This window comes from Nicotiana sylvestris, chromosome 5 (genome assembly GCF_000393655.2).
Source record: "Nicotiana sylvestris chromosome 5, ASM39365v2, whole genome shotgun sequence".
Lineage (NCBI taxonomy): Eukaryota > Viridiplantae > Streptophyta > Magnoliopsida > Solanales > Solanaceae > Nicotiana > Nicotiana sylvestris.
In genome coordinates, this window is record NC_091061.1 from 54,965,628 (window position 1) to 54,984,227 (window position 18,600).

General features: G+C 39.6%; 2 protein-coding genes across 2 annotated transcripts; one reads left to right on the forward strand and one right to left on the reverse strand.

Annotated features, from left to right (window-relative positions):
- The first annotated feature begins 699 nt into the window (after positions 1-699).
- Positions 700-3,860, forward strand: LOC138868678 (uncharacterized). Its single transcript, XM_070146244.1, has 2 exons — positions 700-840; positions 3,354-3,860. The coding sequence occupies exons 1-2, from the start codon at positions 700-702 to the stop codon at positions 3,858-3,860; spliced, it is 648 nt and encodes a 215-aa protein (XP_070002345.1).
- Positions 3,861-14,387: 10,527 nt separating this feature from the next.
- LOC104222640 (probable pectinesterase 8) lies at positions 14,388-18,029 on the reverse strand. Its single transcript, XM_009773886.2, has 5 exons — positions 17,615-18,029; positions 17,114-17,285; positions 16,657-16,863; positions 15,565-15,815; positions 14,388-14,758 (listed from the first exon to the last, which is right to left on the reverse strand). Exons 1-5 carry the CDS (start codon positions 17,974-17,976, stop codon positions 14,602-14,604), a joined length of 1,149 nt encoding a protein of 382 aa, XP_009772188.1. The 5' UTR covers positions 17,977-18,029; the 3' UTR covers positions 14,388-14,601.
- Positions 18,030-18,600: the final 571 nt, after the last annotated feature.

Sequence of the window (18,600 nt, forward strand, 5' to 3'; positions counted from 1 at the left end):
ATCCACTCGGATGAACATCGCCGGGCTCTAATGAAGATATTGAACAAAGCTCATGTCCACGATAAAATTTCAGTGAATCATTTGGAGAAAATCACGAACAAAATCTTTGAGGTAAATAGAGTGACATTTTCTGATGATAATTGCCCGTGGAGGGTACAGAACATAATAGAGCTCTTTATTTGACCGTGAAATGTGAAGATTCGGTAGACACTCGAGTACGGATTGATAATGGGTCTAGTGCTAATATCTGTCCTTTGTCTACATTGAACAAGTTAAAGGTTGATGATGACAGAATTCATAAGAATAGCATCTGCGTTCGGGGGTTTGATGGTGGTGGTACGGACATAGTGGGTGACATCATACTTCAATTGACAATTGGTCCGGTCGAGTTCACCATGGAGTTTTAGGTGTTAGACGTGGCGGTGTCTTATAATCTTCTGTTGGGGCGACCATGGATCCACGCTGCCAAAGCGGTGCCTTCTACACTACATCAGATGGTCAAATTCGAGTGGGATAGACAAGAGATCATAGTACATAGGGAAGACAACATGCTCATTGTAAGTGATGCCAGCGTACTCTTCATTGAGACTGATGATGATACGGGGGCCGTGGGTTTACTAGGTTTTCGATACAGTCTCGGTAGAAAAGGTTCCTGAAGGGAAAAACGTCCCAGTCCCCAGAATAACAACTGCAACTATCATGGTAGCCTCTGAAATATTGAAAAACAGGTTTGTACCAGGCAAAGGGTTGGGTGCTGATTTGCAAGGTATTGTTCAGCTAGTTTATCTGCCCAAGAATCTGGATACCTTTGGGCTGGGGTTCAAGCCTACGGCGGCGGATGTGAGACGAGCCCGCAAGATGAAGAAAAGAGTCTGGGTTCTTCCCAAACCAATTCCACGTCTGTCCAGGTCCTTCGTCAGGCCAAGTATCGGGAAGTAATTATTGGCAAAGGTGTCTGGTCCACTGACTGGTGCGGATGGGAACTTGGATAAAAGGCTTGAGAGGGTATTTGCTGAGTTGAACATGGTTGAGGCCGGGGAAGGGTCGAGCAAAGCAGATATACAGTACATCGGGCCACGTGCTAATATCAACAACTGGGAAGCCACTCCTCTTCCATCTCGGAGGGAGTCGCGGTAGTGGGTTTTGTTTTCCTTTTGTTCACCTGGATTATTCCAGGGTTTGTAATTTAGTTACTATGTTCCGTCCGTTTGGATGAGTTAAAACCTTGTTATCTTTACATTCAATGAAATGTAATTCCTTTTCTTTCTTAATTCCTAATTTTGTTTCCATTTTTTTCTTTTCTTTTCTGTACAGTTCTTTTTATGCTGATATCAATGACATGACATGTATGAGGAATCTTCGGCCCAGTTTTAAAAGCCAATCTAACTCAGAAATAATAGTGCAAGAAATCGAGCGTGATGATGAGGTGGAATATGATGATGACGAGGCCTATGAGGAAGTTAGTAAAGAATTAAGTCACTTTGAAGAAAAACCCAAACCTAACCTAAATGACACAGAAGCAGTTAATCTAGGGGACCAAGACAATGTTCGTGAAACTAAAATAAGTGTTCATTTGGAGCCACAACTCAAAGAGGAGATAATCAAAGCATTGTTTGAGTACAAGGATATTTTTGCATGGTCGTATGATGATATGCTGGGGCTAAGTACTGATTTAGTGGTTCACAAATTGCCCACTGACCCGGCATTCCCCCTGTCAAGCAGAAGCTGAGAAAGTTCAAAACGGACATAAGTGTAAATATCAAAGAAGAGATCACCAAGCAGTTTGATGCGAAGGTCATTCGGGTTACACGGTATCCCACCTGGTTAGCTAATGTTGTGCCTGTGCCGAAGAAAGATGGCAAGACCAGGGTGTGTGTCGATTACCGGGATCTTAACAAGGCAAGTCCAAAAGACAATTTTCCGCTGCCGAACATCCACATATTGATTGATAATTGTGCCAAACATGAGATTGGTTCTTTTGTGGATTGTTACGCGGGTTATCATCAGATTTTAATGGACGAGGAAGATGCAGAAAAGACGGCATTCATCACGCCATAGGGAACATACTGTTATCGGGTCATGCCATTTGGTTTGAAAAATGCTGGGGCAACTTATATGAGGGCAATGACAACAATATTCCATGATATAATACACAAGGAAATCGAGGTGTATGTAGACGATGTGATTGTAAAGTCTAGATAGCAATCTAACCATGTCAGGGATCTGAGAAAGTTCTTCCAAAGGCTTTGCAGGTACAATCTCAAGCTTAATCCTGCAAAATGCGCGTTTGGGGTGCCGTCTGGAAAGTTGTTGGGGTTCGTAGTCAGCCGCCGGGGTATTGAACTGGATCCATAAAAAATCAAGGCCATCCATGAATTGCCACCTTCGAGGAACAAGACCGAGGTGATGAGTTTGCTGGGGAGATTGGATTATATCAGTAGGTTCATCGCCCAGCTCACGACAACTTGTGAGCCTATCTTTAAGCTGTTAAAGAAAGACACTGTGGTCAAGTGGACAAACGAATGTCAGGAGGCGTTTGATAAGATAAAGGGGTATTTGTCAAATCCACCCGTGTTGGTTCCGCCAGAACTAGGGCGACCTTTGATTCTATATTTAACGGTATTGGACAATTTGTTCGGCTGTGTATTGGGTTAACATGATATCACTGGAAGGAAGGAGCAGGCCATCTATTACCTCAGCAAGAAGTTCACACCCTACGAGGTTAAGTATACTCATCTTGAAAGGACGCCCTAACTTGGGTGGCACAGAAGCTGAAACACTATTTGTCATCTTATACTACTTACCTCATATCTTGCTTGGACCCATTAAAGTATATTTTTCAGAAGCCTATGCCCACAGGGAGGCTTGCAAAGTGGCAGATCTTGCTTACGGAGTTTCACATTGTCTACGTGACTCGGACTGCGATGAAAGCACAGGCCTTGGTGGACCATCTGGCCGAGAATCCGGTTGATGAAGATTATGAACCTTTGAAGACTTATTTCCCTGATGAAGAGGTGATGCATGTTGAAGAGTTGGAATAAGTTGAGAAGCCAGGATGAAAACTTTTCTTTGATGGGGCTGCAAACATGAAAGGCGTGGGAATAGGAGCGATGCTTATTTTTGAAACAGGGCAACATTACCCTGTTACAGCTCAGCTTTGTTTTTATTGTACGAACAACAAGGTAGAATATGAGGCATGTATCTTGGGGTTGAGATTAGCTGTAGATATGGGTGTCCAGGAAGTCTTGGTCATGGGTGACTCGGACCTACTGGTACACCAAATTCAAGGAAAATGAGAAACACGGGACTTAAATCTTATACCGTACCGACAATGTTTGCATGAGCTTTGTCAGCGGTTGCAGTCAATAGAATTGAAGCACATTCCAAGGATTCATAATGAAGTGGCCGATGCGTTGGCTACTCTGGCATCGATGTTACACCATCCGGATAAGGCTTACATGGACCCTTTGCAGATTCAGGTCCGCGATCAGCACGCTTATTGTAATGTGGTGGAAGAGGAACTTGATGGTGAGGCATGGTTTAATGACATCAAGAAATATATCAGGATGGGTGTGTATCCGATACAGGCCACAGGTGATCAGAAACGAACAATTCGACGGTTGGCAAGCGGGTTTTTCCTTACTGGAGGAGTGTTGTACAAAAGAACTCCAGACCTCGGGTTGTTGAGATGCATTGATGCAAGACATGCCACATATATCATGACTGAGGTACATTTCGGATTTTGTGGACCGCATATGAGTGGGTACGTTCTAGCAAAGAAGATTCTCAGAGCAGCTTATTACTGGCTCACTATGGAGCGGGATTGCATCAGTTTTGTGCGTAAATGTCATCAGTGCTAAGTGCATGGAGATTTGATTCATTCTCCATCATCCGAATTACATACAATGTCTGCACCATGGCCCTTTGTTGCTTGGGGCATAGATGTCATTGGGCCAATTGAGCCAGCAGCATCAAACGGACACAGGTTTATTCTTGTGGCCATTGATTATTTCACCAAGTGGGTTGAAGCAAAAACTTTCAAATGCGTGACCAAGAAAGCAGTGGTTGATTTTGTGCACTCAAATATCATCTATCGGTTTGGGATTCCGAAGGTAATCATCACGGACAATGGCGCTAATCTCAATAGTTATCTGATGAAGGAGACATGTGAGCAGTTCAAGATTACTCATTGTCATTCTACTTCATACCGCCCTAAGGAAAATGGTGCGGTTGAGGCAGCCAATAAGAATATAAAGAAAATACTCCGAAAAATGGTGGAAGGATCTAGATAGTGGCATGAAAAGCTGCCTTTTGCATTGTTGGGATACCGCACCACTGTTCGTACTTTGGTGGGGGCAACTCCTTACTCTTTGGTGTATGGCACGAAAGCATTGATACCCGCAGAAGTAGAAATCCCGTCTCTTCGAATCATAGCAGAGGCTGAGATCGATGATGATAAATGGGTGAAAAGCCGCCTTGAGCAGTTGAGTTTGATTGACGAGAAGAGATTGGCATCCGTGTGTCATGGTCAACTGTACCAGCAAAGAATGGCAAGAGCGTACAACAAGAAAGTGCGTCCGAGGAAGTTTGAGGTGGGACAGTTAGTGTTGAGACATATTTTGCCTCATTGGGCCGAAGCAAAAGGAAAGTTTGCTATAAATTGGCAGGGACCATTCGTCGTAACCAGAGTGTTGTCTAATGGTGCGTTATATCTGAGAGATGTGGAAGGGAAATGTGTAGAAATGACCATCAATTCCGATGCGGTCAAGAGATACTATGTATGAGTTCTTTATTTTAATTGTACTTGTTCGTATTTAGCATATTTTAAAGATTGAAATGACGAAGGCATTTTGTTCTGCTATCTAAACACTTTTACCCCTTGTCATCCCCTTTGAGCCTTACTTATTCTCTTTCATATCCCTCTTTTGGAATCAATGGCACCATTAAGAAATGCGAGTGCGGAAGAAAAGAAAATGAAAATGAAAGAAAAAGAAAGAAAACTGAAAGAAAGAAGGAAGAAAAGAAGGAAAAGAAAAGAAGAGAAAAATTGAAAGTGAAAAGAAGAAAGAAAAGAAAGGGAAAAGAAAAGAAAATGAAGAAAAGAAAGGAAAAGAAGAGCAGAAAAGAAAAAAAAACAACGTAGTCTCTATGACGTGAACTACGTTTGACTTGATCCCGCAAGGGTACGTAGGCAGCCTCGCTGAGGTTCAGTCATACCAAGATAAAAATCCAAAAGTCCCCAAGCAAGAAAGTGGGATAGAAGTTGTGGTTGTTGTGAAAGAAATTGGATTCCAAAAGTTGTAATTTTAACTCATTTTGAAATTGTTTTGAGCCTTTCATACCCTTTCTTTCTAACCCCATCCAAAGCCCACATTACGGTCCAAACAAAGACCTTCTGATCAGTCTTTGGGAAATGCCAAGTCAAGCAGGTAAAAGTAATTCCCGTCAGGGGCAACACTCTGGTACAAGCAAGGAGAGAAATTAAAATGAGAGAGTCTTATTGGTGAAAACCCTCACGGGCACCGTAAGACGATGGGGGTTGAGAGAAATTAAAATGAGAGAATCTTATTGGTGAAAACCCTCACGGACACCATAAGGCGATGGGAGTTGAGAGAAATTAAAATGAGAGAGTTTTATTGGTGAAAACCCTCACGGGCACCGTAAGGCGAAAGTGAGTTTGAGAGATGAACGAATAAAAGAGGTATGCTGGTGCAAATATTTCAAGGCGCCGCAGAATGAACAAGGTTAAGGTTTGGGTAAAGTAATCAAGTGATGGAAATTCTGGGGAAACAAAGTGTGGCAACCAAGAGCTGGTTAGTTGGGCATATTGGGCCGATTAGTCCGAAATGCATGTCATGACCATTGGTACCAGCTATTCCGGTCAGATAAGTTTCTTTCCATGTTCCTTTCGTAGCAGTCATCTGGTTTTGGATTCTTCTTATCCTTAACCCGTAAAGTCATTGCATTTCATTTTCTTTTGGGTTCATTTGTCTAAGATGTTTTAATGTCAGTCTTGTTCAAAGCAAGTCAAAGCTCACTACCAGCTTCCACATTTGCAAAGCATAGTGTGGTCAGAGCGTACTAAGGATAGCGTGATGTGAGAGAGGGGTTACAGGGAATCACCGGAAGTTTCATCGGTGGAATGGTTTGGTAATGACATGGGATACGCAAAGGTTCGGATAAAGGGGTCAGAGGCAAAACAACAGCAGGAGTATGGAACACTCGGTTCGTCAAAGGTTAGAGGGTTCGAAGGTCAGTCGGAAAGTCAAAGCGGTTCAGGGCCAGTTCGGGAAGCCAGTCGGAACAAAACAATGCAGCAGAAAGATCTCCAGCAAGAATGCCACCAACTAACCACCATTTTTGAACTGACAAATTTTCTTTGATTAAAACAGGGGCAGAAAAGTTCGTTTGTTTCAGAGGAACTCTCTGTGGAGAAAGGCAATCACCAAACAGTTACCAAACTGGGGCAGAAAAATTGTCTTTATTTTGTCTATTTTTGTGAAGTCAGGAGACCGCCAGGAGAGCAGGGAATACTTTCAAATGCAGCAGTTAGGAGCCCGCCTGAAGCGCAGGGAATACATTCCAGCGCAGCAGTCAGGAGCCCGCCTGAAGAACAAGGGAGTACAATTTAAGTTTTAGCTTTCAAATTCTTTGTTTTGTCTATTTTGAAGTCAGGAGCCCTCCTGGAGAGCAGGGAATACTTTCAAATGCAGCAATCAGGAGCCCACCTGGAAAGCAGGGAATACATTTTAAGTTCAGAAATCAGGAGCCCGCCTGGATAGCATGGGAATACAGTTCAAGTTCAGCAGTCGGGAGCTCGCCCGTATAAGAGAGGAATACATTTCAAGTTCAGAAGCCAGGAGCCCGCCTGGATAGCATGGGAATGCAGTTCAAGTTTAGTAGTCGGGATCCCGCCCGTATAACAGAGGAATACATTTCAAGTTTTGAAGTCGGGAGCCCGCCCGTATAATAGAGGAATACATTGCATGTTCAGCAGTCGGGAGCCCGCCCGTATAACAGAGGAATACATTTCAAGTTTTGAAGTCAGGAGCCCGCCTGGATAACAGAGGAATACATTCAAGTTCAAGTTCAGCAGTCAGGAGCCCGCCTGGATAACAAAGGAATACATTCAATTTCAAGATTCAGAAGTCAGGAGTCCGCCTGGAGAATAGAGACATATAGTTCAAGTTTCAGTAATTGGGAGCCCGCCCAGATAACAGAGGAATACATTCAAGTTCAAGATTATTCAAGTTCAGCAATTTGGAGAGAAGAAATAACATCTCAGTTCACGATTTGAAGTAACAACAATGAGTTTCACCAAGGGAATGCAAGACAACAAGGAAGTACAAGATGCAGTTGGAAGATTTCGGATAGGACTTTTGTAATTCATAGTCCATAGATTAGGCTAGCTTCTTTTATTTTGACATGGTGTAATAAGGAAGGTCAGTGAGCAGTAGCAGCAACAATCGCAGTGAAATCACAGCTCCTGGTAGTGCCAGCTACCAGACACTCCCGAACTACACTGACCTGATTCCTGTTTAGCCCAGGATATGTAGGCAACCTCTAAAGCAAGGTGCGGTCAACTCTTTCAAAAATGCTTCACACGGAATATTCAAACGGGCAAAAATCGCTCGCATTTGCTCACTTATCTTTGCACGAAAACTCTTCATGTTTCCGAGAAAAGAGGGGCAGCTGTGAGCACGCGGTTTTTGCCCTATATATGAATTATTCCCAGAAATTCAAACAAAACAATTTCTTTATTATTTTACAATTTTTGTGAATTTTGTGTTATTTTCTTGTAATTGTTTGCATTTTATTTGTGCATTTTAATTCATATAAAAAATACAAAAATACATTTGCATTTAGGATCTAAGTTCATATTTTAGGATTATTTAGGGGTTAATTTGATTTAGAACAAAATATGAAGAAAATAACAAAAATAGTTCACTTTTGCATTTTTAATTGTTTAATAGTGAATTCGTCACGAAATAGATTTTAAACAATTGTAGGAGTTAATTAGTTTAACTTTGAAATATATTAGGACTTTATCTTTATTCTTGATTTTTATAAAATTAGAAAAAATAAAAATACAAAATACAAAATGAAAACAAAAATAAGTAAAAGGAATAAAAGGAAAAACAATTAAAAAAAAGGTGGTCTTAATAAGAGACCAAAATTGGGCTCATTTTAATTTGACCAAACCTCACCCCAAATAAAAATTCCCACCAGAACCCATATCCGACCCAGGCCCAAACCCCCTGACCCGGTCCGCCCCCAGCTAAATCAAACGACGCCGTTTTGGGCATCACTCAATCCTGGCCCTTCATTCTTTTTGATCCAACGGCTCATGTGCATTCTTGTTAGATAATAAAAATGTCCGAAATGTTAACTAAACCTAAAAAAACATTTTCGTCTTCCTCGTACACTCCCTCTGTAATGCCGCCGTGCCTCCGCCGTCCGCCGTCCGCCGGAAATCGTCGCCGGCGGCGGCGAAGCTCCAATCCCTCCCAAAAATACACCCTCAACTCGTCTTCTCCTCCTCTTTCCAAACCCCATATTAGTTTTTCTCGAATCCCAGCCAAAGCCTTCAAATCTTGGATCGAAAAACTCCGGCCACAACACACCTCCGTCCAAACCACCCCAAATTAACACCCTGTGCTCTCCTAGTTCTCCTCTACTAGAATCTCCCACTGGTTTCCCTCAAATATCAGTCGAATGGCTCGAATATTAGTTCAAAGTTGGCCGGAAATTCTAATGTCTCTGAAAACTACCCAATTGGTACTACACGGTCTCCTCATTCCCTTCATGAAGAATTCGCTGTCATTGATGTTCAATTCATGCCCAAGATGGTCAAATTTTGAACCAAAGAATTCGAGTCAAGCTGTGAGTCCTCATTTTTTTTATATCTTCATGTGTTCCCTGCTTCTTCTTATGATTTAGTCAATGAATAATTCTCCTAAATTGTTGGTTAGTTGTGATTTTTTTTTCAATCTTAACACTGGTTTGATTTTTTTTGCTGGAAATTGCTTACTGCTGTTGCTGCTCAGTTATTGCTTCAACTGACTTCTTCTATTTCATTTCTCTTCCAATTCCAGGTACACATTTTGAGATTGTGTTGTTGTAGCTTCATCTATTGACAAATGAAATGAAATTGAGGTTTTTGTTCTGAAGTGGAACTGCAGTTCAAATAATTCTGTTATGTTTTGGATGTCGTAATTAAACTAGGACTTGTTATGGTTTGTATAATGTGGGCTGGTTGAAACTATTCGATTTTGTTCATTCATTAGTAGTTGTAGTATCAAATAGTTTAATATCCTAGTCAGTTCGATTTCGTTTTCATTGGACGTTAGTCATTTGAAATCAAGTTGGGAATCACAGGGTATTTTGTAATTGAATTTTAGATGTTGCCTGACTGTCTCTTATTTGTAATGATGTGAATAAGGTCATTGCACCTAGTCATGAGTCAATGTTAGAATCAGTGTGATTAAACTGAAGAAGGTTATTCTGGCATAGCATCATTCAAAGTAGTAACTAGGACTTTTATAATCTAGCTTCATTTTAGACACTAATGAATCCTTGTGTTTAGCTTTCTGTAGAATCAATTGTTTAATGCATACATGTCATATCGACCATCCCTCATTGATTATTTTATTAGCTCAAACTCATATAAATCTGAATTGCAAGACCTGCGTTTCATTGTGTGCATTTGGAAAGTGAAACTCCCACTGGAACAGGGCATTGAGTTAGCTTTAGCAATTGAGGTTTCAAAGTACCCTTGCCCAAATGTTAGTTGCGCCAGTCATAAGCCCACAGGCTGAAAGCTTTCGCCTACTGGTCCGGTCATTACTAGCGTCACCAAAGCTGGTCTAATTTCCTTTTTTGTGGGTTGGCCTCGAGACCCATCTATTAAGGCTATTCTCGGGTTGCCTCCAATAATTACTCATTCATCAAATAGGATAATTAATTAGGATCCTTTCTTTGTTATTAGAGGTTAAAAATAGAAAATCGTAGTTGCTTTAGGATTGGCCTTTAAATAAAAAGGATGAGACGAGCCTCGCCGAATAAAAATGCAAATTGCGGGGCCCTCATTCAATGCTTAACTAAAAAATACTTAGACTTCGGGATGGGCCGTTTAGCAAATTTCACGGCCTTCCCCAAAGATAATAACGCGATAGTCTCTGCAGGCGCGCTTTTAATAATTTACTTTCTTAAATTCGGGTGCGCATTTATGTGACCCAAATCCAAAATTCAACGGAGTCGAAACGTGTCAACAACCACGGGTGCATTGATGTGACGTGGTTCGAGACACATTTTCACGATATTGCAATTCTCATAAATAATAATAATAATAATAAAAGCGGTTCAAAATTAAAAGCCCATAAGCAAGAACATGTTTTGAAATCAGATAAAATCAAATACAATAGTTGAGCGACCGTGCTAGAACCACGGAACCCGGGAACGCCTAATACCTTCTCCTAGGTTAACAGAATTCCTTACTCGAATTTCTGGTTTGCGGACTGTTAACAGAGTCATAATTTCCTTGGTTCGGGATTCAACCGATGACTTGGGACACTATTAATCTCCCAAGTGGCGACTCTGCATATTAATAAATAAATCCCGTTCCGATTGTCCTTTAATTGGGAAAACTCCTTTATGCCCTTGCGGGTGTAGTGAAAAAGGAGGTGTGACAAAAGGTTCGAAGGGTCAGAAAATCCTCCTCTTCTTCTTCTATCTCCTGCTTTCCCGATTCGGTCGAGGCTGGTGGCTGTGATTGCTATTTAGTTTCTTGTTTACCTTTGATGCTCGACATTTCCGAGGTTGATAGCATCGATACCGGTATTGCCTCGTCAACTGCAAACATTCCTTTGCAGCATGCTGCTCCCCTTACACTATTTTCATACCGTCCAATATCGGGAATTTCATCATTTGGTGGAGAGTCGAAGGAACTACCCTCATGTTGTGGATCCAAGTCCTCCCGAGTAGGGCATTGTACCTCATATCGCCCTCGATCACGAGGAACTTGGTATTTTGAATGGTTCCAGCCACGTTCACCGGTAGAGTAATCTACCCTTTAGTTATTTCACTGGCCATGTTGAAGCCGTTTAAGACCCGAGCTGAGGGCACAATTTGTTCTTGTAGGCCGAGCTGCTCCACAACCCTCGATCGAATGATATTCGCCAAGCAACCTGGATCCACTAAAACGCGCTTAACTTGAACTTTATTTAATAAGATAGAAATTACCAGGGCGTCATTGTGGGGCTGAGAAATGCTGCTTCTTTGTCATTGAATGATAAGGAACCCTCGGGCACATAATCTCGGGTCCATTTCTCCCTGGTAATCAATACCTTAGTACGTTTGAATATGGTCCCTTGTGGATTATCGACCCTGCCGACTATCATATGAATGACATGTTGAGGTTCCTCCTGTTCATTTTTCCTGTTGGCGTCTCTGTCTCTGAAATGATTCTTGGCTCGATCGCTGAGGAACTCTCGAAGGTGGCCCTCGTTGAATAGTCGGGCTTCCTCTTCCCTTAATTGCCTGCAATCCTCTGTCTTGTGACCATGCGTGCCATATACTTGCACATCAAATTTGGGTTTTTTTGAGAAGGATCACTTTGAATGAGTCTGGGCCATCTAGTATCTTTGATCCTTCTGATTGCCGATACAATGCCTGATGCCTCAATGCTAAAGTTATATTCCGATAGCCAAGGTGCCTCTATGGGATCGGCATGCTTTTCAAAACCACTTTTGCTCATATGTCCCCGAGAATTATGTCCTCGATTATTTCTTCGATCATTCCGAGTGAAATTGCATCCTGAACCATTATTCCTTCGATTTGCAGTGCATGGTTGATATCGTTCCCTATTCGACCTTGGTTCCCTGTCAACGTCCCTCTGGGTCTTAACTGCCAACTTGTTCGGATATACTGAACCGAAAGTGGCTCCTAATTGGTTGTCCTCGACCTTGATCTTCGATTGATGTCAATTGTGCACATCTGCCCAAGTTACAACTGGATACTCGACCAAATTTTATTTCAGCTGTCGTGTTACTATCGAACTCCGCTCGTTCAGCCATTGAGTGAAAGCTTGAACGACCCAATCATCTGTGACCGGTGGCAACTCCATACGTTCCATTTGAAATCGAGATACGAACTCCCTCAGCATTTCATTATCCCATTGTCTTATCTTGAAAACGTCCGATTTTCTTGTTGCAACCTTTATGGCCTCGGCGTGTGCCTTCCCAAAAGAATCTGCTAACATGGCAAATGAGTCGATGGAATTTGGTGGCAGGTTGTGATATCAAATCATTGCTCCATTTGATAGAATTTCCCCAATTTTTCTCAATAAAATGGACTTGATCTTATCGTCTTCTAAGTCATTTCCCTTTATTCTGCATGTGTACGAAGTGATGCATTCATTAGGATCGGTGCTCTCGTTGTATTTAGGTATATCCGGCATACGAAAGTTCTTAGGAATGGGCTTCAGAGCCGCACACTGAGGAAAAGGCTTTTGCACGAACTCTTTTGAATCCAAACCCTCTAAGATCGGGGGTGCCCCCGGTATCTGATCAACTCGGGAGTTGTATGTTTTCACTTTTTTATCATCATCTTCGATTTTCTTCTCTCCCAACTCAATTCTTTTGGTGAGCTCCTCGAGCATTTTCATAATTGTAGGATGAGTCTCTGATCCGTTACCATTTGACCTCTCTGTCACTGGCTCGGTATGGTGAGTGGTTTCCGGCTCGACCACTCTCGGAGTTCTATGTTGACTTTGAAGCTGAGCAATAGCGGCCTGTTGAGTCTGTAGCATCTCAAATATTACCTGGAGACTAACTCCCCTGTCTCATGCGCCCTGTGTTCCTTGGCCACCAGATCGACCTTCCCTGCGCACACTCCCTTCGGGGTCCGCACCTAAATCCGCATTCAAAGCAATGTGCAAACTGACATCGACTGGATCAGCAACCGGTACTCCCTCGAGGTTAACCGATGGCACCCCGGCTCCTGGAGAAATTACATTTCGTTTTCCGTGTGAAACCCCAGACCATCATCACCATGTACGGGTGCGTTTTGTGAGTTTGACATGTTTTAATCTGAAAGCAAAAATACTTGGCAAGAACAAGCGTGAAATAATGTGTGTTATCTGAATCAACACTAAACAATCACTATTATCCTAAGCCCCACGGTGGGCACCAAACTGTTTATCCTGAAATTCGAGTAACAATTAAATTTGTATTGTGGTATTAAGGATATGTGATTTTATTCAATACCAATTGATAAACCAGGAATTACATAGATAAATTAAAGAATAAAGTAGATCAAATCACTGTGTAAGCTAAATCTCGACCTCGACTTGTGACAGTCTCGAGGTATGATGATGAGGATAAATGATAAAACAACTCTGAAAAATAGTAAATGAAATAGCAAGAGAGTAATGCACTTATATTTTCTTATCAGTGAACCGTGGGGTTACAAATGAATGGGATCCCTCTTTATATAATAGGGGAGTCCTAAATAAGGTACACTTCTAATTACAGTAAGAAATCATATTTGACAACTGTCTAACCGTCGAAGACCAATCCATTCCGAAATTCACGCCGTGATCTCTGGCCCGTTGTGGGTATCACGCTCTTTCCGTTACTGAATCGTAACGGTATCATCTCGATGCATGCCTTCTTCTGACCTCGGTAAATGATGTCGACCCCGACATTGGAAAGGAGTTTCGACCCCGAGTTCAGCGTCCTGGCCTTTCGATGTGGTATCATTTTTTCCATCGGAGCACGAAAACGGGTAGCCCCGATTTCTAAAGTATACAGTATCTTTTTTATATTTAAAAAAAAAAAAAAAAAAAACTTACTCTGAGATGCTGCTCTTGGTCTTGATTTCCGGAAAATAAAATTTGTATTTCGAAATCAACTCATTTGTTTTCGGGTTTTTCTTAACTTTCATATCCTAACGGTAATAGGTTGTTTACATCAATCCATGAATGGTATGCTTTCAGCCTTTTAAAGAAATTTTTTCAAAAACTTTTCTAATATATATATATATATATATATATATATATATATATATATATATATATATTGAATTGTTAGTTTGAAAGTATATTTCAAAGTGATCGGTCTAAGAATCTCACACGTTCCTCCTCCCCCCCCCCCCCCCCCATTTAGCTTTAGGCATTAGTATTCGAAAGATTCATGTTGCTTCTCAGTTAGCTCCAGTAAAGGGTGAAGCTTTTCTTGTCAAAAGATTTTTTATTTCAAACATTCAAAACCAAAATCTCTAATTAAAGATGTATAAATCTTAAGCATCCTATTATATCCCTTAAAGATCCATTATTAATTAGGTTCTAACTTAAATAATTCGACCTACACAAGGTTCACAGAACACCGAATATAACTAGAATATTCATTTTGTTCTACTAAAGAATGATACACAATGTACAGTACAACAACAATATCTTCTTCACAATATGAAGAAATCGAAGAAAACAATACAGTAATTTGGTGTATCCATCTTTGCGCAAAGTAATATATTCGTACGTCAATTTCAAAATAGGAAAGAATAATTTGTAGAATGACGTAACTATGAAAGAAGAATATTATTCTAGTTAGAGAAAGATTGTAGCCATTGATCAGCATCAATGAAAGACGAGCTGAGGAAAGGAAGAGCTTGGGTGTCATTAAGCTTTTGAACGTATGGTGCCCTCTGCGACATATTTGATCCTGCACCTGAGCAATTATACTCCCCATAGAATATTGTCCTGTACTCAATATTTCTAATCAGTTCATAAACTCTACATTAAGAGACAGAACAGAATCTTAAGTGATTAGGTTACAAAAATCATGTTTTGTAATAGTAGTAGTGTATTTAAACATAACAGAGATACTAGATAATTAATCAAATATATATGAGTCATAATTAATATAGTGATATTTGTTGAAACTTGTGGTGGCAAAATGGATAATAATAAAAAAAAAGTTATCCGTCCATATTATCCACTAAAAAATGTGTTGGACAATGAACTTTTTTAAAATGGGTCATATATGGATAATATTTATTATCTCTTAAAAAAATGGATAACCAACAGGTTTAACTTTTATATTTGCTAAGACTCAAATCAGCGGCTCCTCAAGTTTGGGAAACTAGGAATTCTCCCAAAGGTAATCATATTCAAGAAGCCATGAATAATATTGATATCCATATTATCCGCCGATTAACTCATTTTCTATCCGTATTAAATGAATCGGGTCGAATAATTTATTCGATTTTTGTATTACCTATTTTAAACCCACCCATATCCGTGCGAACTCGCCCGTTTAATTTGCCAACCCTGGTTGAAACCTTGGAGCTTCTGACCAAACACTAATCATCACGGTTTACAATCAAATGGGAGAATACAATATCGTCCGATATAGTTATAGTTGCGAATTTGGTTAAACATATAACTTTTTGCTCAAACGTTATATCAGATTTATATTTCATAACTCGTATTTTTAACTCAAAACTGTCTAAATCCTAGATGGAGAGAGGGGGGAATATATATTATATTAGTGAAATGAACTTAACTGGTCTCTTGAAGGGTCATTGAGGTCGTTCCAGCCGTCAGGAGAGATAATATCAGTCATGAAAGTGTTGGCGAAGACTACAGTAGAGAAAGGCCTCCATGCTCTGCCTAACCAAATCCTACCACTTCCTCCCACATTGCAGTTTACGAACGCAAATCCACTGTCTTCCTCTTTGGAAGCTCTGCCGTGTGCTGTCACTGCTCCATTTATCGACCTCGATCCTGGACTCGCCATTGATATCAACTCGCAGTTCTGCACTTCAATTATCATCACATTTTAATTATTTCTCGTTCCAATTTATATGGTGGCGTTTGACCAGGTACAGAGTTTATAAAAAAATAAATTAAATTTATGGTCGAAAACAAGTCATAGACTTTTTGCAAATAAATAAATAAATTATGGCAAAATATATAATAAATGTCGTCAACTAGATAACAATGTTTAGCTTAAATTCTATTGTAGCTATTAATATATTATTAATCTTAATGTTGGCGAAACTTATAAGGATATTATAGATTTTTTTTCTACAGACTAAGTGACCATTGAATGTATGTTCGAAGTGTTTTAAATCTTCTTTTCTTCTTCCAATATAACATTTCCTCTACATCATTCCAATTTCATCAGTGTCCCTCAAGGGACTAAAATCTTCTCCTTTTGGCCTCTTAAAACTTGCATGAGTGTGTTGTCCCCAACTAACACGGCTACATACACCTAAAGTATTTTCTATTGTTATCTTTTGTAGGCGGATTCAGGATTTGAAATTTAATGAGTTCAACTTTATTCTAAATTAATTACTGTTACAATTATGGGTTCAATCTAATATCTGTTGAGATTTTAATACATTTTTACATATATACCTATATTTCATGTCGAAAGTTATGGGTTCAGATGAATTCATAGCCAAAAAGCTACATTCGCACATGATTATCCCCTAGACGGATATACAAAGTGTATTTTCTTTACAGTGATAAAAACTATATATATCTACTCTCGTGATTGTTCGCAAAGTGCGCCTATCTACCTTAATATAGTATATCTAAATATATATATATATATATATATATTCAGATAACTTAATTCTAGCTATATGTACCTCATAAAGTGATTTGCCATTGCCAAAAACGAAGTCGATGGAACCTTGAATATAACATTCCTTGAAGTAATGGCGACCCCTATCGTCATGGAGGGTATCCTGAGCTCCAAAAAATCCACAACCCCAGAAGGCAGCTTGGTCTCCTCCTATCCTAATGGCCACTGCTTGTGCTCCTACCGCACCCGGCCCTGGAATCGGAGCTACATTCTGTATTCACAAACATAACGACGTGTAAAGGATATAAGTTATATACACTGACAATTTAATTCGTTATTGTTGGTGCATATAACTTAACTCTATGCATTTTTTTCCAACAACACATTACGACAAGCTATTACTTTGCACAATATAGGAGTAGTAATTACGCTTTCATTAGAGGAAATTTCCTTCTTTTTTTTATTTTATGTTTTGATGCATTATTAAGATGAATGAATAGAGTAGGGCAAGGGTGATATACCATGAAACTTATATTCTTAGCGATGAAGTTGGTGGAGAATACTTGGACAGAGCCACTGTAAAATGTGCCACGTGAAGAATTGGCATTGTCATTATATACAATAGCTGTTGAAGTATACCCTTGCCCTTGAAAGGTGATATTAGGTTTAGTTTTTGGAATAATGACCTTTTCACTGCATACACAATAACAAAATTATTGGTTTTAGTCAGATAATACCTTATACTCAACAACAAACAAGGAATAAAGTTATTACAAGAACAATAAGATCAACAATGATTTAACTAATTGTACACACAGAATCTAAAGAGCTTTTACACCACTAGTACGTACTGTAATTTAATATGTTCGTAGAAGGTTGTCTACCTTATTTTTAAGGTAACTTGTTTCACTTATTAACTACGCAGACTTACCTGTAGTTATCTTTAAGGTGACTCGATAGACTGTAAATGTTTTTCTACACTGTTATTGTATAGAAGTAGAACTCAAGGATAAAGGACTTACAAATATATGCCACTGTTGATCCAAATCAAGCTCCTTGTCGCGCTGAAATTCCCAACTGAATCAACAGCAGCTTGCACGGTAGTGAAATTGCAGCAACCATTATGATCAACACAGAGAATGGAGGTTGTAGTAGGATCTATAGTTGGGAAATTTGGGGAGAAATTGTCACATATTGATTGTTTTTTGTCATCACGGTGATGACGATGATGACCTCGATGAATATTGCTGTGAATTATTCTTGAGATAATAGGAGATGATAATTCCTCAAAAGTTAAACGATCAAATATCTTAAAGGAAATTGATGCCAAAATGGCCACAATTGCAATGGAAAGAGGGAAATATATGCCTTTAGGAATATTCATTTTTATTATTGGAGCTAAAAGAAAGAAGGTGAGAGATATATTAATTGAGAGGATGAGATATTTTTAAATAGGAAATCTTGGATTAATATATATACTTGGAAAAACAAGAGGGAAAAAAAGGGTAAAAAGAGGAGTACATGAATGAATGAAGTGTAAGAATGGTTTGACATGTCTTGCAAATTACCCTGTCCCTTTTGGTTACTTTTTTGCAGAATGCACGTACCAACCTGACTTGACACCTTTGTCACACTGTAATTCCTAAGTAACTGATATTAGAAAACAGCATAAAAGACTTCTATTAACTGGCATGACAATATAAGAAGCATTAGGTGACATTATAAAATACTACTAATTATAAATTATAAATCAGAAATATTTCTCCTCTCATGAGTTTGATTCATTGGATTAAACTAGGAAAGTATGGGACTAAGGATTAAATAAATACCCTTGCGTCTAACTTCATTTCAAGATTATCCTTGGATTATAAAGTGTCATAATATAAGTAAGGGACCTTATCTAACATCGTTATATGGTAGAGTAACAATCCACCTTTTGATGAAGAGAACAAAAGCAATCCTTGTATTAATTACAATCAATCAAATACGCCTTAATCACAAATTAGTT

Excerpts from the sequence above, each read along its gene's own strand:
- LOC104222640 (XM_009773886.2), bottom strand. The coding sequence starts at position 17,976 with ATGAATATTCCTAAAGGCATATATTTCCCTCTTTCCATTGCAATTGTG. Across the intron at positions 17,286-17,614 it reads ATCAACAGTGGCATATATTT|TGAAAAGGTCATTATTCCAA; the intron begins GTAAGTCCTTTA and ends TTGTGTATGCAG. Across the intron at positions 15,816-16,656 it reads ATGGCAAATCACTTTATGAG|AACTGCGAGTTGATATCAAT; the intron begins GTACATATAGCT and ends ATTGAAGTGCAG.
- LOC138868678 (XM_070146244.1), top strand. The coding sequence starts at position 700 with ATGGTAGCCTCTGAAATATTGAAAAACAGGTTTGTACCAGGCAAAGGG. Across the intron at positions 841-3,353 it reads TCAAGCCTACGGCGGCGGAT|CGGTTGCAGTCAATAGAATT; the intron begins GTGAGACGAGCC and ends GAGCTTTGTCAG.